Source organism: Macrosteles quadrilineatus, unplaced genomic scaffold, assembly GCF_028750875.1.
Source record: "Macrosteles quadrilineatus isolate MER2022 unplaced genomic scaffold, UCM_ALF_1.0 Scaffold_1__1_contigs__length_201487025, whole genome shotgun sequence".
In the NCBI taxonomy this organism is placed as follows: Eukaryota; Metazoa; Arthropoda; class Insecta; order Hemiptera; family Cicadellidae; genus Macrosteles; species Macrosteles quadrilineatus.
Genome location: NW_026542594.1, coordinates 26,740,041 through 26,766,716, shown reverse-complemented (window position 1 = coordinate 26,766,716; position 26,676 = coordinate 26,740,041). Strand labels below are relative to the sequence as shown.

The window sequence follows — 26,676 nt, the reverse complement described above, 5'->3', positions numbered from 1 at the left end:
TAGTACATTAAGTTATCATTTTGACATTTCATTTCCAAAAATAATTATAAAGCTCGATTCAAAAAACAAAAGACAAATTTTATTTTTAGCTGAATTTTTAAAGCTAAAAGAGCAATGTCTACTATGAGAAGACAAAGCACCTCAACTCTGATAACGTTCTAAGACAATACTATCTGAGTTTAAAAAATGAATTTAGAAAACTAATTAGAGAATTAAAGACGAAAATGGTATTTGACGAGATTGAAGAATCAGACGGTAAAACTAAAGGTATTTGGAAAATAGTAAATGAAAACAGACCAAGAAAATACCCCCGCCGCAGCAAACCTGCCGACTAAGCGAATTTCCATTTGTCCGAATTGATTTTCAGTTAAACATATTTTAATAACATTAGGTTTAACGAGTACCTAGGTTTGCTGCTACAAGGAAACTAATAAAGTGTGTTTTTGAATAAAATGTTGATAGCTTAGTACAAAATAAATAAATTTGCCAAGTTTGATCGAAATATATCCATAAACAAGCAAACTACAACATTTGACAATATTCTCCATAACAATAACATGGGAATTTTAAATTTAGAATTTTTTCAATTTTCTCTGTTACTAATAATCGAACAAAAATACTTTTATATACTAAATTATTTGTTTTTTTAAGCTCTTTAAAAAGGTCTAAAGAGAAATTGGGAAATTTTGTGTTTTGAGGGTCAAAAGTGAGAAAAACCAATTTTTACCCCATAAAACCCCCCGTAAAGCCCCGTTCCCATGGTCCGATCGTGCTGGTTCGCGAATTCATTCAAGTTTATCCCGCTTTACACCTTTAAACCAAATTTCATCAAAATCGGACAAAAATTACTCAAGTTATCGCGTTCACGGACGTATATATATATATATATATATATATATATATATATATATATATATATATAAGTATATATATATATATACATATATATATATACATATATAAAAATTTGAACGAATGGTGTTTTTGGCCTCTGGGGACATCAAAATGAAAAAGTAAATCGGTCCCGGGTCTAGGTCTTACCGTGACTCCTACGGTAATAGCTCCTTCCCTATAGGGAAATTCGCTAAAAGAAGGCAATGGATAGTATTTATATTAAGGATAACAGTGGTGTAACCATTACTAATCCCAATGAAGTGTGCAACAGATTTAACGCTCCTTTCACACTATACGTTTTCGCTCGTGCGGTTATTAATCGTATTTGTTGTATCGCATTGGAGCTTATGGCCCCTTTCACATTATACGATTACAAACCGTGTACGATTTTCACCCGCGTAGCGACCGTAGGTGCACACGGTTGGTATCCGACTCCCGTACGAGTAATAGTCGTGTCTACTGATAGTGGACCATGTGACCATATGGCCCTTTTCACACTACACGGTTGTTAGTCGTGCGGGAGCCCGAGTGCAGTTCGCAGCGTTTTTGCTATATAGTTTTTATTTCGTTTTTCAGTTTTTGTTTGGTTGTTGAGTTTAATTACCTGTGCGCACTGTATAGTATTATTCAGTTGCTGTAATTAGTTTCAGTTGTCTTAATATAATTCAAATGGATGCAATAGACCCTGAAGTTTTAATTTCACCTGTTGAATCAAAAGTTTTTTTATGGGACAAAACATTGGACGTTTACAAAGATAGAATTGCTACAAGAAAAGCCTGGGAAGAAGTGTGCTTCGCATTGAATCCAGATTTTTCAATTCGTCGAACAATTCTTTCGACATACGAAAATAGTTAAACAACTTGGCTTCATCGTTCCTCAAATCTTCGAATAATGTATTAAACACCCACATCCACTTCCTCACGTTTTATATTTATGGGATGTACCCAGTGCAGACGGCCGCGTTTATTTCTTTTCCTGCGTCTGTAAATAATTAGCGCAGCAATAATTTGCTCCCGATCCATACTCCACAAAACTTTCCACTGAAGTATCAATGAACTCTGTACTGGTGGAGTGGGGGGTTTTGATTTTTTACTCGTACGATTACAAATCGTATAGTGTGAAAGCAACAGACCCACGACCGTCTGCCCGCACGATTAACACTCGTACGAGCGAAAACGTATAGTGTGAAAGGAGCGTAACAGTTTTTTTGCTGAAGTTGGTAGCTATAAAAACAAAGGTGCGAGAAATCCTCCTAACTCCTGCAATTCAAACAATAGAAATATAATATCGTAATTTTTCTTGAAACCAGTGACTGAAGAAGAAATCAAAAGCATTATCAGTGAGCTAAAGAATAAAAGATCCTCAGGAGTTGATGAAATATCTCCGAAACTACTGAAAACCATTTCAGGTCTGATCTCATTACCACTCTGTCACATGATTAACTGCTCCTTCGTTGAGGGAAAATTCCCTTCCAATCTAAAACTGTCAATGGTAAGACCCGTTTTCAAGAAAGGGGACAAAGCCAGCTGCAATAACTACAGGCCTATTAGTTTAATATCAATTTATTCATGTTGAAGCCTTCCGGAATTGGTAATCAATTATAACAGGTTACGTACCTTGACGTCCACAATTCCTTAGTCGGTATCCGTTGACTATAGAATTGTGGACGTCAAGGTACGTAACCTGTTATAATTGATTACCAATTCCGGAAGGCTTCAACATGAATAAATTGAACGCTAGTCAAGCAAAATCTGCCTTTGAATTTAATATCAACCTTTAGTAAAGTATTTGAGAAACCAGTGGTTAATGTTAATAGATTATGGAGTTTCCTAGAGTCCCAAAACATCCTATATGAAAACCAGAACGGATTTGTAAAAAACAGATCGACAACTAGTGCCATGCTTGGTCTCATAAACAGAGTGGTGAGGGATATGGATTCACCTCAGAAAGTAGCAGGGATGTTCTTAGATTTTAGCAAAGCATTTGACCTCGTGAACCATGATATACTATTGAAAAAAACGAATGATCTGGGCATCAGAGGAGTAGCTCATGCTTGCTTTTCTTCGTACCTGAAAGACAGGCGACAGTTTGATATGATACCAGCTGTAAATAAAAGTGGCTACTTGCAGAACCATTCCTCTTCAGAAGTCCCAGTCAGGAGAGGTGTGCTCCAGGGTTCCGTCTTGGGTCCGATTCTCTTCCTCATCTTCATAAATGATGTTCCATCCAGCTTGAATCTTGCAAACCTATGCCTTTTTGTCGATGACACTTCTATCATCATTTCAAATCCCAGTATTCAGGCCTTAGAACAGACCTTATTTCTTGAATCCAACTGCCTGCTTCAGTGGTGTGAGGATAATGAAATCTTGAATGCCAACAAAACTACACTCCTTCAATTTAGCATTTCTCAGCATCACACATCCACTGACATACACCTTCTTGATGATACCACTATTTGCCCCTCCCTAGATGTAAAGTTCCTTGGTTTAATTCTTGACGAGAACCTCAAATTTCACAAGCATATCAATCACGTTTCAAACAAGATATCTGTAGGGATTTTCATGCTCCGCACTCTTAAACACACCGTTTCGTCTGAGGTCCTCTTGACAGCCTACTATGGACTTGTTTATCCTTATCTGACATATGCTGTACCTGTCTGGGGGTGTGAAAGCCAAAGGACTCAGTTCATATTCAGGCTTCAAAAAAAGGCTCTCCGAACTGTTTTTTCTCTTCACCGTCGTCAATCCTGCAAAGATGTCTTCAGATCACATAAAGTTCTAACTTTCCCTTCCATTTACATTTTAGAAACATTATCAATTATCAAGAAAACCCAATCATCATATAGCTCTCCAAGTATCCATAGTTATCGTCTCCGCAACAATTTCAATCTTTCAGTACCATGACACTCAACCACTTTCTTTCAGAAAAATTTCCACTTCAATGCAGTAAAACTTTTTAATGACCTCCCTCTCCCTTTGAAAGTCGAACAGGACATCGGAAAATTCAGGAAATTAGTTAAGTCCATGTTGATAAATAAGGTCTGCTACAGCGTCCGGGAATTTGCCTGGTAGTCTTTAACCTTATTATTAAACATAAAAGAAAACAATTTGTATATAATGTATTTAGTAGTTAATTAATTTCATAATAAATGTAATCTCTTGACTTGGCCAATGCAATGTATTGTTAATCTGGATTAATAAAGGACTTTGACTTTGAGAGCACGGTGCAGAAACTCGCATCGCACAGGGCACAGGGTCTTCCTCCACCGTGAGAGTTGTAGTACATAAAGGCGAAGGGGCGGTATAGGACTTTGCCCTAGCCACCAGCAGTAGTACTAGACACCACCACTTAGGTATACCATTAATGTTTCATATTATGTGCCTACCTCTCTGTGGCTTAACCCAAAGTATAGCACAATAAACAGTACCTAATAAGTTTGCTACACAATCAAACTCAAACTATGCCTATTGATAAAAAGTATCGGTTTCTAAATTGCACATAATAATTAATTGTGTGTATACTGAGCTTTATCAAAAATTCACTAAAATTGAATAAGAAAAAATCTATTTAATTTTTTCAGAATGTATCCAAATGGGACTGAAATTTCCAGAATACTTCAAAATGATCACGTTTTATCCAACTACCATATACCAGCACAGGTAAATAAATTCAACAAACTACTTGTGTAATCAAACTATCTTTTTAAATATAGACCATGGATCTACATCATAAATGGTAAACAAATTTTGGATAGTAAAAAGCTAGCTTATAGTTTAAACGGATTAATAATTTTAATCCAGAAAAATAGTTACAAAAGTTCCAACAAAATGTAAGACTACTTGGAAAATTCTTCAGGGAAAGAGTGAATCTAATTAAAATTTAAATGGGTAGAAAAAAAGGTTGCTTTAGGACATACGGTATTTTAGAAACAAATTAACTGGGTGTAACTGTAAGAGAATTAATTAAACTATTTTATACATTTTATTTCGACATTTTTGTTTTTGTGGGAACATGGGAACAATATTTCATTTGAGTTGATTTATGCCGGTCAGGAACAGGGCAAAGTAACTCTTTTCGGTTCAATAATGTTGTTGCACCATATTAAGTATTTTGACAACACAACAGGACGCTCATGGCCACCCTGAGGGTGATAGACGCCCGGGGCGAGATTTTTAGCATGGCCCCCCCCCCCCCCTCCCAAGAAAAAAAGGTTTTCGGGGGTTTTTGCTCAACAGCCCCAACGTCCGTCAATATTGTACATCTTGCAAGTTTTATAAACCCTTTACATACAGATTGAAATTGACATACTGTTTTTTTGTACGAGTTTGTTAAACTATGGTATTGTGAAAATACCCCCGCCGCAGCAAACCTGCAGACTAAGCGAATTTACATTTGCCTGATTGAATTTACACTAAAATGTCTACTTAAAAATATAACATTTATTCCCTACCTATTTAAATAAAATTAGTTTAACAAGTACTTAGGTTTGCTGCATCAGGGAGTGTAAAACTGTTTTTTTTTTGTAAAATGTTAATAGTTAGTAACAAATGAATGTATTTTCCAAATTTGATCAAAATATGTTCATAAACAAGCAAACTACAACAGTTGACTTATTCTCCATGAGAATAACATAGGAATTTTAAATTTACAATTTTTTTGAATTTTCTCTGTAAACATTAGGCGCATAATAACGCTTCAATATACTAAATTATTTGTTTTTTTTTAAGCTCTACAAAATGGTTTGGAAATAAATTGCTAAATTTTATGTTTCTTGGGTCAAAAATGGGAAAAACCTATTTTTACCAAAACTCCCCGTAAACCCCCGTTCCTATAGTCCGATCATGCTGGTTCCCGAACTTAAATAAATGTAGGTTTACTGGTTTGTAGCAAATTTCATCAAAATTGGATCATTTTTGCTCGAGTTATTGTACTAACGGACACATATATATATAAATAAATATATATATATATAACTATATATATATAAATATATATATATAAATATATATATATATAAATATATATATATATATATATATATATATATATATATATATACATGTGAATTTGAACGAATGGTGTTTTTGGCTCTGGGGACCTCAAAACAAACAAAAAATCGGTCCTGCGTCTAGGTCTTACCATGAGTACTACGGTAATAGCTTATTCCCTATATGGGAAATTCGCTAAAAAATATTTACATGGTGAGGTGATCGTGCTGTCTCTAAGGCCCTACACACAGTAAACATCTTACTTTGTGTCAGTGACATCAGTGATCGTCGTTTCAAGTATGTGGCATTTTTATTTGCTTTTTTAATGACCAAACCAAAAACAAACATGTATGATTTCAGTCAGTAATCCAAAGACTTTTAAAATTAGTGTAGTGTATACAATAATGTACCATAATTTTGCCATTTTTATGATATTTAGATTTGTGTTATAAAGCGTTGGCAATATGTTTTGCATTTGTGTCCTGACTGCGATCAGGCGACTAAAGCTCCCGGATTGGCTACAACCCATCACGCCACTTTTCCCTCCACGTTTAACCGCCGATCCAAAAGTTTCCTTGCTCACCAGTCCTCAAGATTCCAGCAAACCGTAACCATGTAGTCGGCCGGGTTTTATTTAATTCACCAAATGGTGTTTTATTTCAAGTCATTGCACCCCAAACATTCCAATTAGCAATATTTAATTGATACTGTATATACTATATGTGTCATTACAAATTATTCAGTGTGGTATCTCCAAAACAGTATTTTATTTTTGCAATCCACCGACTGATCAAAAATTGTGGTAGATTAAGTATACAGTACTATATTCAATGCTCAGCTTAATGCAATGCTGAGTGTACTATGCTTTATTGCTCTACTAGCTGTACCCGCGAGCTTTGCCCCGTTTAACTTCTTAATTTTCAAGATGAGCTCGTTCGCATGGATCAATCGCGTCCTGGTTGAAGTTCGTTCGCTACGCTCACTTACTTTTAGGTTAGAGCTCGTTCGCTGCGCTCACTTGCCTTCAGGTTAGCTCGTTCGCTACGCTAACTCGCCTCCAGGTTGAAGTTCGTTCACTACGCTCACTCACCTTTTGGTTGCAAATTAGCTGTTGTCATAAATTTAAAAAAAAATAATAATGCTGCACCCTGTTGGTAATCATTGTAACTTTAATGCTATTGCACATCATAGAACTGAACCAACTTGTTTAATTGAAACAGCTGTTAAGATTCATTAACTCCATTTAAATATGAGTAAGGTTAACATGGGAAACTCCAGAGCGACTGGGGCGGAGCCCGAAAGGATTTTTGAAATAAGAATATGCCTATTTGTTAATCGGGAATGTGAGCTATCATCATGCCAAATTTCAGCACAATCTGACCAGTATTTTTCGCGTTGACTTGTCACAAACATACATCCATACATACATCCAAACTTTCTCATTTATAATATTAGTAGGATATCACGCTAACGGACATATATATATATATATGAATTTGAACGGATGGTGTTTTTGGCCTCTGGGGACCTCAAAACAAAAAACTAAATCGGTCCTAGGTCCAGGTCTTACCATGAGACCTACGGTAATAGCTTATTCCCTATATGGAAAATTCGCTAATTCCCTGTACGGGAAACTACTTAGTTTTCCTATTTAATGCCTAAAGAATCAGTGTACCAAATTTCAGCCTCCTAGGTAAATGGGAAGTGGGAGAATTAGTGATGAGTGAGTGAGTGAGTGAGTGAGTCAGTCAGTCAGTCAGTGAGGGCTTTGCCTTTTATTTATATAGATGTACAGTAACTGAAGAGTAAAGACATTAAATACAAATACAGTGATATACAATTATACAAGGAACCTACACACAGCTTGGTGTGTTCACATCGAACTGACACACCAAACTGACAGTGTGTAAAATTGATGTTAGCTCATATCAAAGAAGTAAACTGATGGACTGATTTAAATTCATAATTTCGGCTTGACAAACTGAACTGATGTCAGTTTGAAGTGAGCGTGTGTACCGTCGCTCAGTTCTCTTCTATAATTTTATCCAGTCCTTATGGGGAAATTATAGTTGAAAATTTTAAGTCCTCCAGTGACCTCTTCCCATTGCTAATAGAAGAGATGCTGTTAGGCGTTCGTGGGGCGTTATTGCTGTCCGCGTGTTTGTATCATTTTTTAGCGAATTTCCCTATAGGGAAGTAGCTATTACCGTAGGTGGCACGGTAAGACCTAGACCCGGGACCGATTTACTTTTTCATTTTGATGTCCCCAGAGGCCAAAAACACCATTCGTTCAAATTTTTATATATGTATATATATATATATATATATACGTATATATATACGTCCGTGAACGCGATAACTTGAGTAATTTTTGTCCGATTTTGATGAAATTTGGTTTAAAGGTGTAAAGCGGGATAAACTTGAATGAGTTCGCGAACCAGCATGATTGGACCATGGGAACGGGGCTTTACGGGGGGTTTTATGGGGTAAAAATTGGTTTTTCTCACTTTTGACCCTCAAAACACAAAATTTCCCAATTTCTCTTTAGACCTTTTTAAAGAGCTTAAAAAAAAAAATAATTTAGTATATAAAAGTATTTTTGTTTGATTATTAGTAACCAAGAAAATTTAAAAAATTGTAAATTTAAAATTCCCATGTTATTCTTATGAAGAGTATTGTCAAATGTTGTAGTTTGCTTGTTTATGGATATATTTTGATCAAACTTGGCAAATTTATTTTTTACTAAGCTATCAATATTTTACTCAAAAACACACTTTATTAGTTTCCTTGTAGCAGCAAACCTAGGTACTCGTTAAACCTAATGTTATTAAAATATATTTAACTGAAAATCGGGAGTATTTCATTTGGTCCAAAATCGTTTGGTCCACAAGTTGTAAAACAGTTCGTTTGGTCCAAAATCGTTTGGTCCAACACTTGTAAAACAGTTCCTTTTGGTCCAAAATCGTTTTATCATCCAGTTGGGGAGTATTTCATTTGGTCCAAAATCGTTTGGTCCACAAGTTGTAAAACAGTTCGTTTGGTCCAAAATCGTTTGGTCCACAAGTTGTAAAACAGTTCGTTTGGTCCAAACTCGTTTGGGCCACAAGTTGTAAAACAGTTCGTTTGGTCCAAAATCGTTTGGTCCAAAAGTACAGGCAAAACCAGAATTACAATTGTGCATTGTGGAGTAAACTTATGAAATAGACTGTACGTTTCACTGTGGACCATTCGATCGGGTCGTTTTTCCAAAACTCTAATACGAGTTCGTTTGGTCCAAAAGTATGAACTATTGCGTCCCTCACATAGAAGGCGTTCAAATAATCGCCGTCACGTCGTCAGCCCAACCGCCTGCCTTCCGAGGCCTATTTGTTGTTTTGTGTTACGTTTCTAAATAATTGATATGTTTGCATTTATATACACGTACATATACATATATTTATTTATATATAATGTGTTTGTGTAATGTTTACTTTTTATCCCCAGTCAATCTTAAAACAACGCGTTTTAATTCCCTAGATTTGTGGATAAATATTAACTTTGCTTTGAGTTTGCATTTAATGTTAAACAGATGGTTTATTTAATTTATCTATATATTAAAATTCAATCTGTGTTTGTTGTTTGTTTGTCGTGGTATTTGTAACAATTATGTAGTTAATAATACAAATATATAAAGTTAATTTCTCATCGAAGATATATCCTATTTGTAAAACTTCCCAAAATGTTATGTTTACTCCCCATGAGAACCGTGAATAAATTATTGAAAAGAAAAGGGTTTGTAATTGTTGTACCTTTATAAAAATTATATTATATTTTTAAATATTTATATCTTATCTTGACTTATCTTACTATATATTATTAATATTATAAATGTGAAAGTTTGTGTGTTTGTTTGTTTGTTTGTTTGAAGTTCAATCACGCATAAACCACTGGACTGATTGGGCTGAAATTTGGCATGATGATAGCTTACATTCCCGATTAACATATAGGCATATTCTTATCTCAAAAATCCTTTCGGGCTCCGCCCCAGTGGCTCTGTAATTCCCCATGTTAACCTTATGAGTATTCATATTTAAAGGGAATTAAAGAATTTAGTCAGCTGTTTCAACTAAAAAAGTTGGTTCTATGATATGGAAAAGCATTAAAAAGTTATAAGATTTACCAACAGGGTGCAGCACTATATATTTTTTCCATTTATGAAAACAGCTAATTTGAACTAAGCAGCAACAAAAAACTGTGATTCACAATGAGAACTGTCAAAGTAGGATTGTTTACAGTTATGTATATGTTTTTCATTTCATGAATAATTTGTGATATTTTGCGAATTGATAATTTATTTTTCTCTATTGTTTAGGTAAAATGGTAGAACATTATGGCTATGGTAGATGTGTAATACTATAGAATACTGTAAATTAAAAAAAAAATAAACTGTGTCCTCCACCCATTGCAATCGCAAAGCTTGAGTATAACTGCAATAAGCATTTTATACTTATATTCCAACGTTGTTCGCAGACATAATATTTAACTTTAAAATGTAGTTTTCCCTTACCATAAAGGATGTGCGTTATCACTAAATTTGCAATTTACTACTATACATAGAAAACACTTGCGTATAGTTGAGTTTCACAGTACATACAATCATTTTAAGTTTATGTTTTGCCATCAAATGTTAAGTCATGTTAGAACATTTCATTTCTGTAAAACATTGTTCAATTATTGAAGATGTCAGTAAATTATATTTACTACGAAATTTTTGTGTTTACTAGGCTACCTGTTGTGATTTATATTGACTACTCGATTCACGTGCGTAGGACCCTAGATGAAACATACTGTAGGACTGACCAACAGTAGAACATAAACTACCTGTACAGTAGTTGGTTTCAGTTGGTACTTAACAGTATTTGGTTTCAAATTGCAATTGAAATATTTATGTTAGAAGTTATGTGTACAATTGTCGTGATTGCCAGTTAGCGTGAGAAAGTAAGTTAATACATATTTGAGACCATGTTTAATAGAGTGCTAGATTTAGCAAGCACCTTAAATGGTCAAGAATATGTATTGTAACACTTTCACTTGGGGTTTGTTCCTTGTTTTTATAATATTTTTATAATCAATACTAAGTGAGCAATGTTTTTTTTAGAAGCAAGTTCACATGTTTCTTTTCAATCAACCCGTAATATTAACTAGACCAGATGTTGTAAATTATTGTTTGACTATGTATGATTTTATCATTGAAAAGTAAGTAAAAGCTTTGAGTTTTTTTATTTGTTTTATTGTTTGAAAATGTTTTTTTTTCGCCACACTATGATGTTATTACCTTTTTTACATACGTAAATTAGAGGCTGAAAGTTACGTTTTGCTGGCCATGCCAGCTGTAATCGTCATTTGGGGACCGAGCAGGTTTTTACATCCCTAGGGCCGCAAAATCAGCTGCCCGCTTGCATATTAAGTACACAAACAGTATCCACAGCATTGCAATAGAATTGTTTTATTTTCACCGTTGCCTAGCAACTGTTTATTATTGAGCGGAGCGAGCGAAGCTCTTTGGGATCAACTTCAATGCAACAAATAGAGAAACATCACTTAATAACGGCTGAACGCATTTCAGCCAAACTTAACAAAATTACTTAGACTAATAGTGAGATGGTTTTTAAACAAACAAATTTCAATTAGATAATGCTAATGCAATTTAAAACGAACTTAAAATTTCCAATTTTTAACATTAGGCTTATGGGACTAAAGTAGCCATATGACAGTTTTTTGTTTACAAGAAAAATGTAAATAAGAGAATCATAAGGTATTTCTGAACTTTCTAGACTTTTCTTTTAAACGTTTTTAAATCATTCCTATGATCTAAATAAACAAGAAAATACCGTTAAAACATTTTTTAAGGCGCGGAATTCACTACAAATTGCGAAAATAGACGGAACTACTTTCTCAATGCGCGGAGCATATCGCAGTGACTACTTACTCTTGGGCACCTATTTGTGTTGCCAGCTGATTAGAAACAGTCAATGTTAGAAATAAGGATTTAATAAGCGATATATCGAACCGCATCGAAATCGATATTTAATCCGACATTACCTCACAGGTTATATTATGTTGAACTACATCGACGATACAGTAAGCTACTTATTAATAAAACGCAGATTGAACACTGATCTAATTTAGGCATGTGGGGAAGGTAGGTCGGGGTTTATGAGTATTCGTGACTACATTAAGTGTTTTGAAGTAAGGTTAGATTAGGAAGGTAAAGTGTAGGTTATAGGTAGGTGATCGATTTATTTATTTGTGTTGCACCATATTATTTTTTTTATTTTTTAGAACAGTTGGTTAAACGGGGAAACGATTTCAAAAATGCTTGCATATTAAGGTCTTAACAAACCATCTACAGTATTCTAGCATTGACTTTATATAAAGTCAATGATACTAACAAATTACTACATACAGACCAAAAGAAAAGAACATTTGGATTTGTACATTTGACCATAGCAAAACTAACATATAATTTATGAAATGTGAAAAGTTGTATATCATTAAATACTATTCTGTAATAGCCAATTAATAATTATTTCGCAAATCCTCATTTTAATGGCTCGGCTAAAAATGGAATCTGCATTTTGTGAAACAGTAATTTGGTAACAATTCAGTAATTTCAAATGTTGATAACAGTAGCCTATCCTATATAATAGTATATTTCATTACTAGGACCGAAAGTGGCATTTTCCGTCGCGTGCTCAAGTTTTTGTGTGAGGCAAAGCCGAACACAGGGAACCCAAATTTCACGTGCGAGGCGAAGCCGAGTACGTGAGAGCCATTTTCACGTACGAGGCGAAGCCGAGGACGGGAATAATGGAGCAAGTGCCGGATAATAACTTTCGGTACGAGTTATGAACGATACTTTTCATCACGACGCAAAAATACACAAACACAGCGATTAGCAGACCTCAGTAATATTAAAACTATTTTATTTCTCAATTAATTTGATTGAACATCAAAATAAAATATTCTAAAAGGAAACCTACGTATATTTCTCAATAAATTTTGTTTAAACATGAAAATAAAATAGGAAAACAACTTTGAACAATACATACAGCTGATTCAAATCATTAAATTAAACCGTAACAAAACACTAGCGCACGTAGTGAGTAAATTGATAACTAATTGAGAGCGAGGGAAAGTAAATTTAGAGCGAGGGAAAATCAGCTGATCGATTTTCCCTCGCCCTAAATTAGAGCTTGGGAAACGACTACTTTCATTGATGTCAGATGTTATCGAAAATAGTTACTTTCGTTAAGGAGTGATGAAAATACTGTTATTTGATTGCCAGGCCACGGACTATACATACGTCAAGTTACAGCCGTAATAATAAGTAAATAATTAATTACCTGGGCTTAAGTACACTATTAACCACGGTATGGATAATTGTCTGGGGCTGTCCAATGGTTTTATTAAAGCCAGTATTAAAATGCCGTCTCTAAATCGTTCCAATCCCAATAATGGTAGAATGCCTACATTCCAGTTACATTACAATCATATCCTCCATCAAGAATACTTGGTATTAACAATCATAAACTATTTCCAGCAAAGAAAGCTCAGTTTAACCGATTGCAAGGGTTGAAATGAAGACCAATGTTTATGTTGCACAGTTGAATTTAAATGTCAAATTTAAATCACACTGAACTTCTTCTGCAGATGAACAATCTGTTGGTTACGAGAAATATAAGCCGAATTAATAAATGCCACAATTCAAGCGCTTTAAATTGACTCTGGCCTGAGAAACTGTTTATAGTATGGAGTTTGGGCCTTTTTAATGTCACCATCTGGGTAAGTAACTTAGAGAGATCAATGATTTTTATTGCTGAGTAGCGCCAGTAAACATGTACAACACTTCTTTAGTTGAATAACATTCATTGGCTCTATTGTGTATTCTTTCACTAAGCTGAATTAATACATCAAAGTAAACTCTCTAAAAGTCTGTAATAAACTGAAATTTAGGATTAATAACTTTCTATAACTTATCATGCATTTATTCATAAAATTATTAAAAATTTAATCCAGTAACTGAAAACCACTATTATTTAAACAAAATATGGGCAACGTGCCTGAATGTTTGTCTCAGACAATTATGCATATCACAAAGAGTAGTCCTATAATTGATGTACCTTAATGATATGTCTATGATAAATAAAAGTAGCCTATTTAACATTCATTTTCATAGACTGTAAAAGCCTTCTGCACTTTTATTATTCTGTATCGTATTACATAATGGGAAATTGTCCAATGATTAAATACACATGTATAACAATAATCTCGTGATGATCTGTCAGTCTTGAATAATAAGACAAAATATCGGCAAAAGTAGTCAAAAAGGCAGACACCAACCAGTACAATAGATATAACATAATGCAATAAGAAATGATTGAAAGAGTTACTGTAATATTAAGATTATATAATTGTTCGTAATGCAACGTTATATTGCTAAACATGACATTATACAGAAGAACATCAATTTTAAAATAAGAAAATAAGATCCTTATATATAATTCTGTAAGACAAGATTTTTACCAGGAAATTGTGGACGTCCAGAAAGTATGAGTAGGCTAATTAATGTAATTTTCATGTTCTATTTTAACCTTTTGATTAAGAATTATAAACAACGATGGAGGATCAATAGTAAACACTCCATTGTAAATAGGTACCGGTACAACAATACAAATTAAGGTGTATTATAAATATTTAAAACACGTTGGTCCACTGAATTTCTATACACTCTGTATATTAAAAGGTCGCAAAATGTGATAAAAACTGTTCATTTATAAGATTTCCAACCGTGTGATACACTATTGAGCTTTAAGTTTGTTTATGTACGCTTTAGTGGTTTGAATACAACAAAACATGGCGTCTTTAACGTTAAAAACATAGAAAGTCAACATGTTTAAAGCAAAAATTGTATTAATATTATTACTAGTGTACATGTTGCTCGAAATCGAGCAATTGCAAAGAAGTAAAGTAGTTACAGTATTTAAAAACAAATAATTAACTTATTTAAAAACGAATAAAAGTCATAATTTCCTATGAGTTTAAAAGACCCAGCTCATAGATTACGTGACTAACAGTTACATATAATCAACATTTCTAGTAAATATTTGATCATTTTTCAAAAGCTGATCTGGTTTTTTAGTGTATTCTACATATCTTTCCCACTTATAGCCGCATTAGGTGGTCCAGGTTGACCTTCGTCAATGATAATGTAGTCTGCATAGTACTACCCGTTGTCACTAGTATGTTTACAAATTTCAGTAATTTTTTATAGCGATGACATTTTGTTTACATTACTTAAGAACTGCCTGATTTTCTGCATAACCTCTCTGTCATAATTTTATTTGCTTCAATTGGCATTAATTTGGCTACCTAGTTACTGTTATAACGTAAGTTATATTTACCTGAAAAAAATGCAGAATTGAAAGGCCAAATGTCGTTCAGATGGTTTTTTGTTTCCCTTAAATGTGAATAATGCAAATCCTTCAGTGAAAGTTTTATTAATGTTTCGTGGATGTAGTCATATTATTTTAAAATCACTTGAATTTTATGAAAACATATATTTAATGTCCTTGCCGTACCAGTTTAATTCAGCCCTAGAGTGTTTTCCTTTGCCAATCATCATAAAGCTCTATTCCTTTTTATGTTACTATTCTTCAAGCAATTAGTTATATATTTTCCAAACGACTTTTCACTGTCCAACACCCAATATAAGTAATTCAAAATAGTAACACTTTGGCTAACATCCCTGTTCATTGTGTGTGGGAATCTTCATATTGTAAGTGCTCTTCATTATTTAGGATGATAACGATAGTAAATAGTTTTTTTTAATCTCTATTTTTTCTACTTGGTGGTGTTCTATGACTATGTGGTGTCCTATGTTTCCATGGTAAAAAATCGGTTCTTTCAATTATTGCTCAAGAAATACAGTACCCTGTCAATTCATTTTTCTTTTTTGGTAAAATATATCAAATTGCCCAGGCTTTCTCGATTTTTTACATTGGAATAAAGTACGAATGTAAATTAAAGTAGGAAATATTTAATTTCAACCAAATCAGTAAATGTAACCTATGCGTTTCGTTGAATTGGAAAATAAATAACAGCAATTAAATTATACAGCTGATCAAAATGTAAACAATTATGTTCTCCATAAGGATAACATGGGAACTTTCAAAGCCACTGGGGCAGAGCGCAAGGGGCTTTTTCGAAAATGTAAGGCCAGTTTGCAAATCTACGCGACACGCTCTTTCCAATGAGACGTCAATGGATAAAATCGGTTAAGAAATGGCGAAGGAGTTCAACCGACAAAGTTGCATGTAGGGTATTAATTATATAGATTGTATACGACGGCGGATATTTGAACGCCTTCAATGTGAGGGACGCAATAGTTTATACTTTGGACCAAACGAACTCGTATTAATGTGTTGGACCAAACGATTTTGGACCAAACGAACTGTTTTACAACTGTTGGACCAAACGATTTTGGACCAAATGAACGGCAATATAAACGCACAGTATATTTCATAAGTTTACTCTACAATGCAACATTTTACTTCTAGTTTGGCCTGTACTTTTGGACCAAACGATTTTGGACCAAACGAACGTGTTTTTAACTGTTGGACCAAACGATTTTGGACCAAACGAACGAGTTTTTAACTGTTGGACCAAACGATTTTGGACCAAATGAAATTGGATAAAACGATTTTGGACCAAACGAACGAGTTTTTAACTGTTGGACCAAACGATTTTGGACCAAACGAACGGCAATATAAACTGTGGACCAAACGACTTTGGACCATTTGAAGATGATCCTGAAAATCAATTCAGACAAATGGAAATTCGCTTAGTCGGCAGGTTTGCTGCGGCGGGGGTATTTTAATTAAAGGAGAAAAACGTGATTGCAGGTCCAAATATGTTTCCTCCTCCATCCTCAAGTAGTTATGCAAGGTTTTAGGATAAAATTGCAATTCCTCCAAAATGTTAATATGTGCGAGTATTAAGCTTGTTTTAAAAGTCATTGCTGAAGCCATACAGAACACTTCATTTTGCACTATATAGAAATAACAATTCATCGTTCAAAAACTCGTTCAAAAGAGGCCGCCAACCTCTTTAAAAAAAAAAAAAAAAAAAAAAAAAAAAAAACTTAATGTAACACAATATAATAAGCTTCTACAGTGTTCACAAAATGTTGTTTGTAGCATGTAGCTCAACAAATTATACACTATATGCCAAGACTGAGTGATTCTACTTACTTTTAACAAAGACATACGTTGATGTCCAACTATTACTTGATCAGTGGTCATCATCCAAATTTTTTCCTTTATACTGTGTTTAGGTCGTGGCTTGATTTTAACATATGCTATGATTCTTTGTTTTGTTTACATTTACGTTGTTATAACCAACATGGCAACCCATAAGGTCAATGTTAAAATTTAAAGAATTGAGTTACTTTTAAAATTATAAGGCATTACAAAAAATTGAAATTGGTTATGTCTAAACCATCCAAACATTTGACAAAACAACCTTGGTAAGTTTGGCTAAAATATGTTCCGCCCTTATTGAGATTAATATTGCATTGAAGTTGATCCCAAAGAGCTTCGCTTCGCTCTGCTCAATTAGTTTAGTAATGTTAACTGTTATATGATTAATTCATCTTTCCCCTTATTTTCAACTAATAACCCTTCCCGGACGGGTGACGGATATATCCGCCCAAGTGTTTGGCGATAAAGGACGGGTGGCGGATATATCCGCTTATGGTTTTTGATGTTCTGGATGGGAAGCGGGTATATCCGCCTTCCTTCAGACAGACTGGCAGGTGCTTGAGCAGTAAGCAGATGTTTCGCGGTACTGTACCAAGGCGCCACTTTCCTGCTCTTTCCATGGCTGCGCTCTCTCCCGCACTACTCCCTCTCTCACGCGCCTACCCCTCTCCCAAGCCCCCCCTCTCCAGCGCAACACCCACCTCTCCTACACTCCCCCCCATGGATTGCGCTCTCAGTAGCACTGCGGGCGCTGTTTTCGGTCTAGCGCCCCCCACCATCTACTGGCAGTAGCCGACGCTGCCCATACACTCACCATTGTAAAACGCACCTTTGTAAGTTGCTGCTCTGTTTAAATATATAGATATAAAATATTGCTAATGCATGCCAAACACTTTTTACTATTCTAAACTTTATGTCTTCTACTTTTCTTGCAGAAAATATCACATTTTAACTCTTAAAAACCCTACTACATTTGTCCAGTTTTTACCGCAAATCTATGCTCGACATTAACGTGATAGGCATATTTTTTATGACCTATTTTGTAAGATACATTGTCATTAAACATTGAAAGAAAAGATTTCGCGTTTACGTCAAACATAACGTTACCACTGCGGCAAAAACTTAGCAACATTATTCTAAATGTTTATGTACTATTTTTCGATTAATAAAATAGAATTTCAATTACAAATATTGTACTTTCTATTTCTCCTTTGTAATCACTTATTATTTTACCATGTACAATTTGGAACTAGCAATATCAGTTGTCTAAAAACATCTACAAAACAGGTTTAGTGAATTTGTAGTTTTAAAGAATTCAGATAGGCTATTTTCTGCTAGAAACAAAACAGACATAAAAGATTTAACTAGTAAAAAGAGTTTGACAAGCGTTAGCAATATTTTGTCCTTATAAATTTCAACAGAGCAGCAAATAAAAAGTGTGTTTTATAATGGTGAATGTATGGGCTGCGTCGGCTTCTGCCAGTCGATGGTGGGGGAAGCTCGACCGCGCGGCCAACACTGAGCCAGCGATCCATGAGTTGTTTATATCGTTGCTCCCCCCTCGACGTTTCGGGCTCAACACTACGTTATCTCCATTTAATTGTTTACATATTGTTCTTTATTTATAGCCTAACGTTGTCATGGTCATATCTTCAAAGACGGGTGGCGGATATATCGGCTGCTTTTCAACTCATACTTGGACGGGTAGCAGATACATCCGCATAGTTAAAAACGAGTAAAAAATTATTTTGACAGAATGATGTGTTTCATTCTGTTTATTTTATGTATAACAAAACACAAATAAGAAAAAATAATTTCTATAAAAAAAAACAAAACTGATTGTTAAACTATTTAAAGATTTGTTCAATCTTATATAACAATTTCTTAATATGAAGTTTAAATAAAAATGTTTTTAAATTGTTGTAAAACAATTGAAATACAGCTTTTGACAATTTTTAATCATTTTTATGCTCATTGGGTAATGTTTTTATTTTTAAGTTGGCGCTCCTTGACTTAAATGACCAACATATATTTTTTGCAGACATGTGTCAGCATCAACATGGGGGTTCACTTTCGCTCTCCTCATTATTTTTCTGCTCCTGACCAATTTCGCCCTGAAAGATGGCTTCGAGGTGAGAAGGCTGATAACCCCCACCCCTACGTCCTTACACCATTTGGGGTTGGCACTCGGACCTGTGCAGGTCAGCATGTCTTACATGTGTATTATACTTGCCATCATTATTGTAAATGTAGTACTATTATTACTGTTATAAACCATTTCCACTCATTGGTTCACTTGTATATTGGGTAAGTCATTCCTTTGATTATTGATAAAAAAGTAGCCTTGTGAAAATTAACGTTTGTAGTTTTATTGAGTTATTGACACAGTGTGCTAATGTCAATCACTGACATTTGTCGAATGCATCACCTTTTTAACCAAGCCAAAGTCAAAGAACAACCTTAAGTAAACTAGCATGTTTTGTCACATGAACTGTCGTAGCATCAAAAGCTAATAGGGTAGAATATACAATTTGGATTGTAGCATAATCTTCAGAGGCTCATTTAACCATGGTGGAAGTAAATAAAGTGTGCTACTGCGCATCGTACCCGGCTGCTGGCGGTGCGGGGAGGGGTATCGTGACGTCACCTTGGAGGCAAACATGCCTCGCGACCATATCGAGCAGTGACGCTGCTCTAATAAAATTGTAATTTTTAATAGTAAGAACCGATCAAAATTCCTGAAACTTTGCATAGTCTTGGACTATTAACATAGGATGCTTATGATTTAAATTTTATTCTTTTATTTGAAATAAAAACCATTCAACCACAGATCAAACTTCAAACTTTTTCATACTAACATAAAAAAGTTAGTCGGTTGCCAAATCACTTATTATTTGGTCAGGTTTATCAGACCTGCGGGAAAGTTTTAGGGAAAGGTTCTAATTTAACTGTAGTATTGGTTGGATTTCGATAAAAGAATTACTTTTTTAGCTACGAAGAATTATATCAAGTGGCAACGGAGTGCGCGCTCAGCCGATGCCACCGTTTATTGGATAATAAGGCCCGCATTTACTATCCAAAACACTGTAGCTACATGTTATAAGGATATACTTTGTATTCTACATTTTAAATGAAATATGTAATATAGACTGTCAAAGAAAGGTTTTGCGATCTGCAGCTAGAGCGTTATCGCCGTTCGATATTGGTTATCGGTATTCGATTCGGTGTCGACCACGACTACTCGGCAGCTGTTACCAGCACTACCACTCTTGCAAACGAAATGATTACTATATCGCTAGTGCCGTCTTCTGCAATCGCGTCAAACTCATGAACATCTTCCGCGGCTGTGTAGACAACATCATTGAATGCCGTGGTCACGGAACGTCATCGTCGTCGACGATTGCGGTAAAATTGTGAACAACTTCAGCGGCCATGTAGACATTATCGTCTTGCGCGATCGCAGAAAAGACGTGATCATTTTGCCCGCGGTCTCGAAAACGACGTCTATTATAGCATAAATAGCACGGTCGCGGTTTAAGGACATCTCCCGCGGTCGTGTAGGCATCATCATCGTTTTGCGCCGTCACGGAAACGTGATCGTTGTCTAGTACGATCGAGATAAAATCATGAAATTTCCCGACTTTAATATAAAAATAAAGACTAAATCCCAACTTTTCAAGACCATTTTGAAATTCAATACTAATACTGTACCTGACTTTCCCGTTTTCCCCGCATACTAGACACCCTGGTTAATTAGTTTTTGACCTTGCAAATATAAAACAAAACCTTCCAATAAACCACTTCCTAAAATTATGGATTAACAAAGAAAAACTTTGAATCATTGTAATGAAACTACAAAAGTATAACAAATATACGTTTAAAAATACAATAAAATATGGCATTTTAAATTATTTTATCAAATCAAATCAAATCAAAATATACATTATTTCCAAAAATATTCAACAGAATAAAATATAAACATAATCTTCCAGTGAAACAAACACCTTACTTACTATTGCATGGATAAAATAAATAATTATAAAAATACATGTAAACTTATTAATAATAATAACAAAGGATGGAAGGTTTCAGAGAAAGCTATGTTAAATATAGTCATTTAGGAAATAAGCCTACATGGGCTGGAAGCCTGTGCGCAGGCTCAGTCGCTATCAGTGAATTACGTATTTGTTGGAAAACAATAATATTCATAAATATTTAGAAAATCTTAAAAAACAAGTAATTTAATATAATTGTAAAGTACCGTCAACTATTCTGAGGCTAAATTAGTGAAATGAGCAATTTGAGGAATGAGGCAAGGCGGAGGGCATAGACATACTATAGTTAAGAAAGTTCGATGTTAGTAATTCAGTAATATTATTTATTTATTTATATAGTTATTGATTAATACTAAAAAAGTCAGTAAACACCAATTCCGGGGCATTTCTCCAAAGTTGGCAACACTACTCCCAACTACCAAGTTGTTATGGAAACGGTCGCTAGCGCTTGATGATGCAGCGGTGTGCGCCGTAACTACACATTACCCCTAGCGGTCGGCGCCGGAATATACGCTAACCGCAGCACAGCTGACAGTCTATAATTATTTCTTTTTGTCTATGGTAATATTAACATGTGACAGATATAATAAGTTTTACATTAAAATGTGTTGCAACATCTTCGTTTTTATACAAATTAACTCTCTTAGATAACAGTTGCCATAAAATTTCTAGGATCGGAAACGAATAACATTTCCTTAACCAAAAACATTGTTTATTACATTTTGCAATCTTAGAAAAATATATACGACCTGAAAGTAAACATATAAAAAATTAAACATTTCATCACCTCTGGATTTTTATAAACTTTTTTAAGTTTCTTTAGAAATTTTCTTTTTTTGCCACAAGCAAAATTGCATTGTCTTAGCCTCCTGTTGATTTGTTTTATTTTGATATATGTTGGTATCGTTAGATATCTTTTGACAACGTCCTCTTGTAAGTCGCCATTTACTAAGTAAAATTTATTGGTAATGCTAGTTACAGATCCTGGTGCATTGTTAATGTAGGGACTGTGAAAATCGGAAAAACATTTTTCTGCTTTCTCTATAGCAGCAAAAAGTTGTTGTGATGGCGAAATTAACCATTAACGATTAACATAAAACTGACATCTACTGCAACTCGTGGTGAACACAGAAACGAAGACAAAACAAACAACACGTGATCAGATCATCCCCCGCACACACCCCCGCATCAGAGCCAAAGTTGCGACATAGATAACAACCCCAGTGAAATAGTATCCTAGCTGTCGAATTAAACTGGAATATCACATTTTTTTACCATGGTATTACAAGAGTGAAACAATTTTATATTTTAACCTGATTATAAATACAATGTTTAATCATCAACTTATTTTTATTAGAGTTTCTTACATTTTATTTTATATACTACGCTAAATACATTACTTTGCATTAAAGATCATTTATTATTTAAACCACTATTTGCAAACTTTGGTTTTAACTAATCAACAACAATTTGCAATACTTTAAATGCAATTTGGCAACGTTAACGCTATTCACAGAGGAGCCAATATTATATATTCTCTGTGAACTATTACGAAATAACCCATATTCAAACGGGGAAAAACACACTGAAGTCAACAGAACAACAATTTTTCACATAAAAATATAAATACAGGAATTAAAATATCATACTGATTACTGATACTATATTCATGAAACTACATTATTTGTTGGATGGCAATGTGTGATAATGCAGTACTTGGCAACTGACTCGACTCGCAGCACGCGCTCCGATCACGCGCTCATATAACTTAGCATATCTCAGGAAATAACGCCTCTAACGGTATATAGTTTGAAGGAAAGTTAAATTTGGATCTTCATCTAAAACTTTCCCGCTGGTCAAATGCTTCTAACCAAATAGTACGTGATTTGGTAGCCGACTAACTTTTACATGTTTAGTTTTAAGAAAGGCCAAGTATAAAGAGTGATTTCACGCTTAAGTTTTTAACAATTACAAACTATTTTTTCACAACACGCATCGTCCACTTATAATTGATGTCCATGTCAAGTTTCATAATTTTTCCTCAATTCTAACAGTTCAAAATGTTGATGTTAATAGAGCAGTGTCACGCTGAGATATATACGCACGCAAAGCGGTTTGCCCCCAAGGTGACGTCACGTCGCGATGCGCAGAACGGTCTCAAACTCGTCCGGCTGAGTAGTACACCTTATTTACTTCCACCATGCATTTAACTACTTTATGTTAAAAAAAAATGCTTTAGCTGGTCCATATACATGGGATCCCTAGGCTTCGTCCTGGTAATAATTTTCTTGAGTAGGTGATAGAGAGGATGGGGTGATGTGCCCTGCTATCAACAGGCGAGATTTTATTTTCTTGAATCAGCTGTTTACAAGTCTTTTTTTTATTCAACTAGCAGCAAAACCAGAGAATACGATGCACACCCCAAAGCCCACGTCCAGAATCCCCCCTCAAATTTGTTGTTTAACCTATGCCGGGAGGTCCCAGGGCATCTCGCCAGTTAAAATTGGTGGGGTCAATTTTTTTCAAAAGCACTGCAAAATTATGGATAGGGCTTTCAGATCTTGAATAGAATTTTAAACGCAGTTTAAATGGTAAAATACCTAATTATTGGTAGATTTTATAAATAACTAGTGTCCCTGTTGCTTGAAATCGAGCAATAGCTAAGTATTACTGATCTTATTTTAAAACGAATAACAGTCATATTTTTGTATAACTTAAAAAGATTCTACTCAAAGATTATGGAATACTCAAGATGTACATAACAGATCGATATAATCAACATTTCTTGTAAATATCTTATCATTTTTCATAAGCTGATCTTGTTTTTTAGGGTTTTCTACAAATAGCCTTACTCAGAGCCGCATTAGGCTGTTTATAATAACGATTAAAAATTAAAAAAAAAACACTATTTCTATTTCCTCTCCTTGGTGGTGTTCTATGACTTCCCTATGTTTCCATAGTTTGCAAATCGGCTCTTTCAATGATTACTAAAAAAATGCAGCACAGTGTTAATTGAGTTTTCTTTCTATTGTAATATTAACGCCAACCCAAATTCAAATAGTAAATATTTCATTTCAACCAAGTAAGTAAATGTTTGAAGCAAACTATAGTTCGGCCGCTTAGAAAACGACCTACGCGCTAATGCTAAACCAATGCTGGAGGAGGTCGCTTTCTAAGCGGCCGAACTATAACTGTTAAATTAGCAAACTTATTGACTGTTTACAATTAACATAAATGTTCTTCTTCTCACTTTTAATTTCTGACAACAGCTGGAGTTTCATAGCAATTTTTGTTTCCCATGTTAATCTTATGGAGAAATACGAAACTTTAAAGGGCCCCAGGGCCTCACCCTCTAATTATTTCCCTAAAAAGAAAGTTTCCTGCACAACTTCACGGTACGCTCTTTCCAATGACACCAAGGACATTTAAATCGGTTCAGTAGTTGGTGGGAATGAGAGGGTTTGGTTTATCATTTAGGCCTAGGTTATCATCTATTAATCAAAAGAGAATCTTTTACTGACTTTCACAAAAGAAACTGCAAAAACGGCAGGTAAACTGTCAACTCAATTAGGCCTTTTACCATCACCAGCTTTAGCAACAAAACCAAGAAAAGAGAAAACGCCAAATAAAAAAAAATCTATACAAATCCTTAATCTTCTCCTTTGTCTAAATTGTGCACGATTTTGTGCGCCAGGTTCTCAAGTATGTAATTAATTTACGATTAATTTCAAACTCTAAAACCGTTCACGTTAAAAAGTTTATGAAGATGAACATTTTGTTTGAAATTTGCAATAGATTTGGTTTTGGAGACATTCAGAAAAAAAAAATAAAACTGCTACCTAATTTTCTACTTTAACCCTGCTTTACCCGAAGCTCTAAATGGTGCAACTTTTAACCATACAATACAGGGACTATGTTGAACAGTTTGGAGTCAAAAGTTAGCTTTAACTTTGGATGTTGAGGTTTAAGTCTAATATAGCAGTGCAACATACTTTAGGCAAAAAGTTGTTATCATTGACATAAATTATGTATTAGCATAAAGTGGAAATCCACAGAAACATAATAAATTTAATAGCTGAAATATATAAAATGATAAAAATTTAAATAAAATTGTGATTGTGTAACCACACCAGTAATAACTTAAAGAAGTCGTAAACAATCATCTAATAAATCTTTTATGAGCTTCTTACCAACTAGGCTGGAATCCCCCAAAACCCCCAGTAAACCTCAAAATCCCCCCAAAAATCTGCCAATACTGCAAGTTGTGACACCAAATCCCCCTGTGCAGCCGGCCTGGCAGCCGCACTTTTCGCACATGCCTAAGGCTGGCTCTGTTTCTCATTATATTTTTCCTCAATATTTTTCAAACAAACGCTTTTGCCTTGGAGAGAAAAATCCTATCATTTTTTTCTGTACCAAAAATTAGGAAGGAAATCAAAATCCTGTCCTCCTGTAATGAAAGAGATTGTGGGTTTCTAGTTTACTTATGTTATTCTCATTGCTAATCTTTCAATTGAATTTCACAGGAAGAAGATTTGCTGAACAAGACATGTATGTTCTCCTCACTGAGGTAGTTAGGACTTTCCAGTTGAGTTTTGAAGGAACCGAACCTCTTGACTTGGAGTACAACACTCTTTTGTTACCATCTAAACCTCTCCGTATAAGGTTTACCCCTCGACACTCATAGCATACTACATACACTAACCACAGGAGATTAAAGGTTTGTATTGTTTTCTTCATAACATATTTTTAGTTCATTTTGTGTTGTTCTAATTTTATTGCTGCTGCAAATAGCATTCACAGTTAGGTTTTAGCGAATTTCCCATAAAAGGAATAAGCCATTACCATAGGTACCATGTTAAGACCTAGACTCGGGGTAGGAACCTAGTTATTTATACTTTCTCCCCCTATGCTGTAGTGCATGGAGAAAGTATTGTTTTCGTCAACATTTTTTGTGTTTGACTTTTCAGTGGATATATCCGTTTTGGGTCCCCCTGGACCCAACAAAGTAATGTCTGAAACTGAATGTGTTTGTATGTGTGGATGTGTTAAGAGCTACAGACCCCGCCCGTGGTCCGATTTTGATGAAATATGGTATGTAGGTACTAATCCACAATTAATCTAGGCGTTTATTTTTTGTATAAAAACTGTTTTTCTTATATTTGTTATTTTAACTTATAAACTCATAAATTAACAGAAAATTCTAATTATCTTGAAAAATGGCGACGACGATTTTATAACGATTTTGATAACATTTTAGTATGTTATATCATCCCTTTAAATTATGAACAAAATGGTATAACTCCCATAGCTGTAAAAACTATGGTTCAAAAGCTATTGTAACTTATGTTATTTTCCCATAAAAAATGCCATAAAATAACAGAAAATCAGATTGTTGAAAAAAGCTAGTTGTGATTAAAATTTGTATATTATGGTTCT

General features: G+C 34.5%; 1 protein-coding gene across 1 annotated transcript in view; it reads left to right on the top strand.

Moving 5' to 3' along the window:
* Positions 1 to 26,676, top strand: part of LOC128995475 (probable cytochrome P450 CYP44) — a 66,177-nt gene that overhangs the window by 20,643 nt on the left and 18,858 nt on the right. The window contains exons 8-10 of the mRNA XM_054420496.1: positions 4,475 to 4,553; positions 19,224 to 19,383; positions 25,764 to 25,957. Of these exons, the coding sequence (XP_054276471.1) occupies positions 4,475 to 4,553; positions 19,224 to 19,383; positions 25,764 to 25,924 (400 nt within the window). The 3' untranslated portion in view covers positions 25,925 to 25,957. The remainder of the gene's footprint in view (positions 1 to 4,474; positions 4,554 to 19,223; positions 19,384 to 25,763; positions 25,958 to 26,676) is intronic.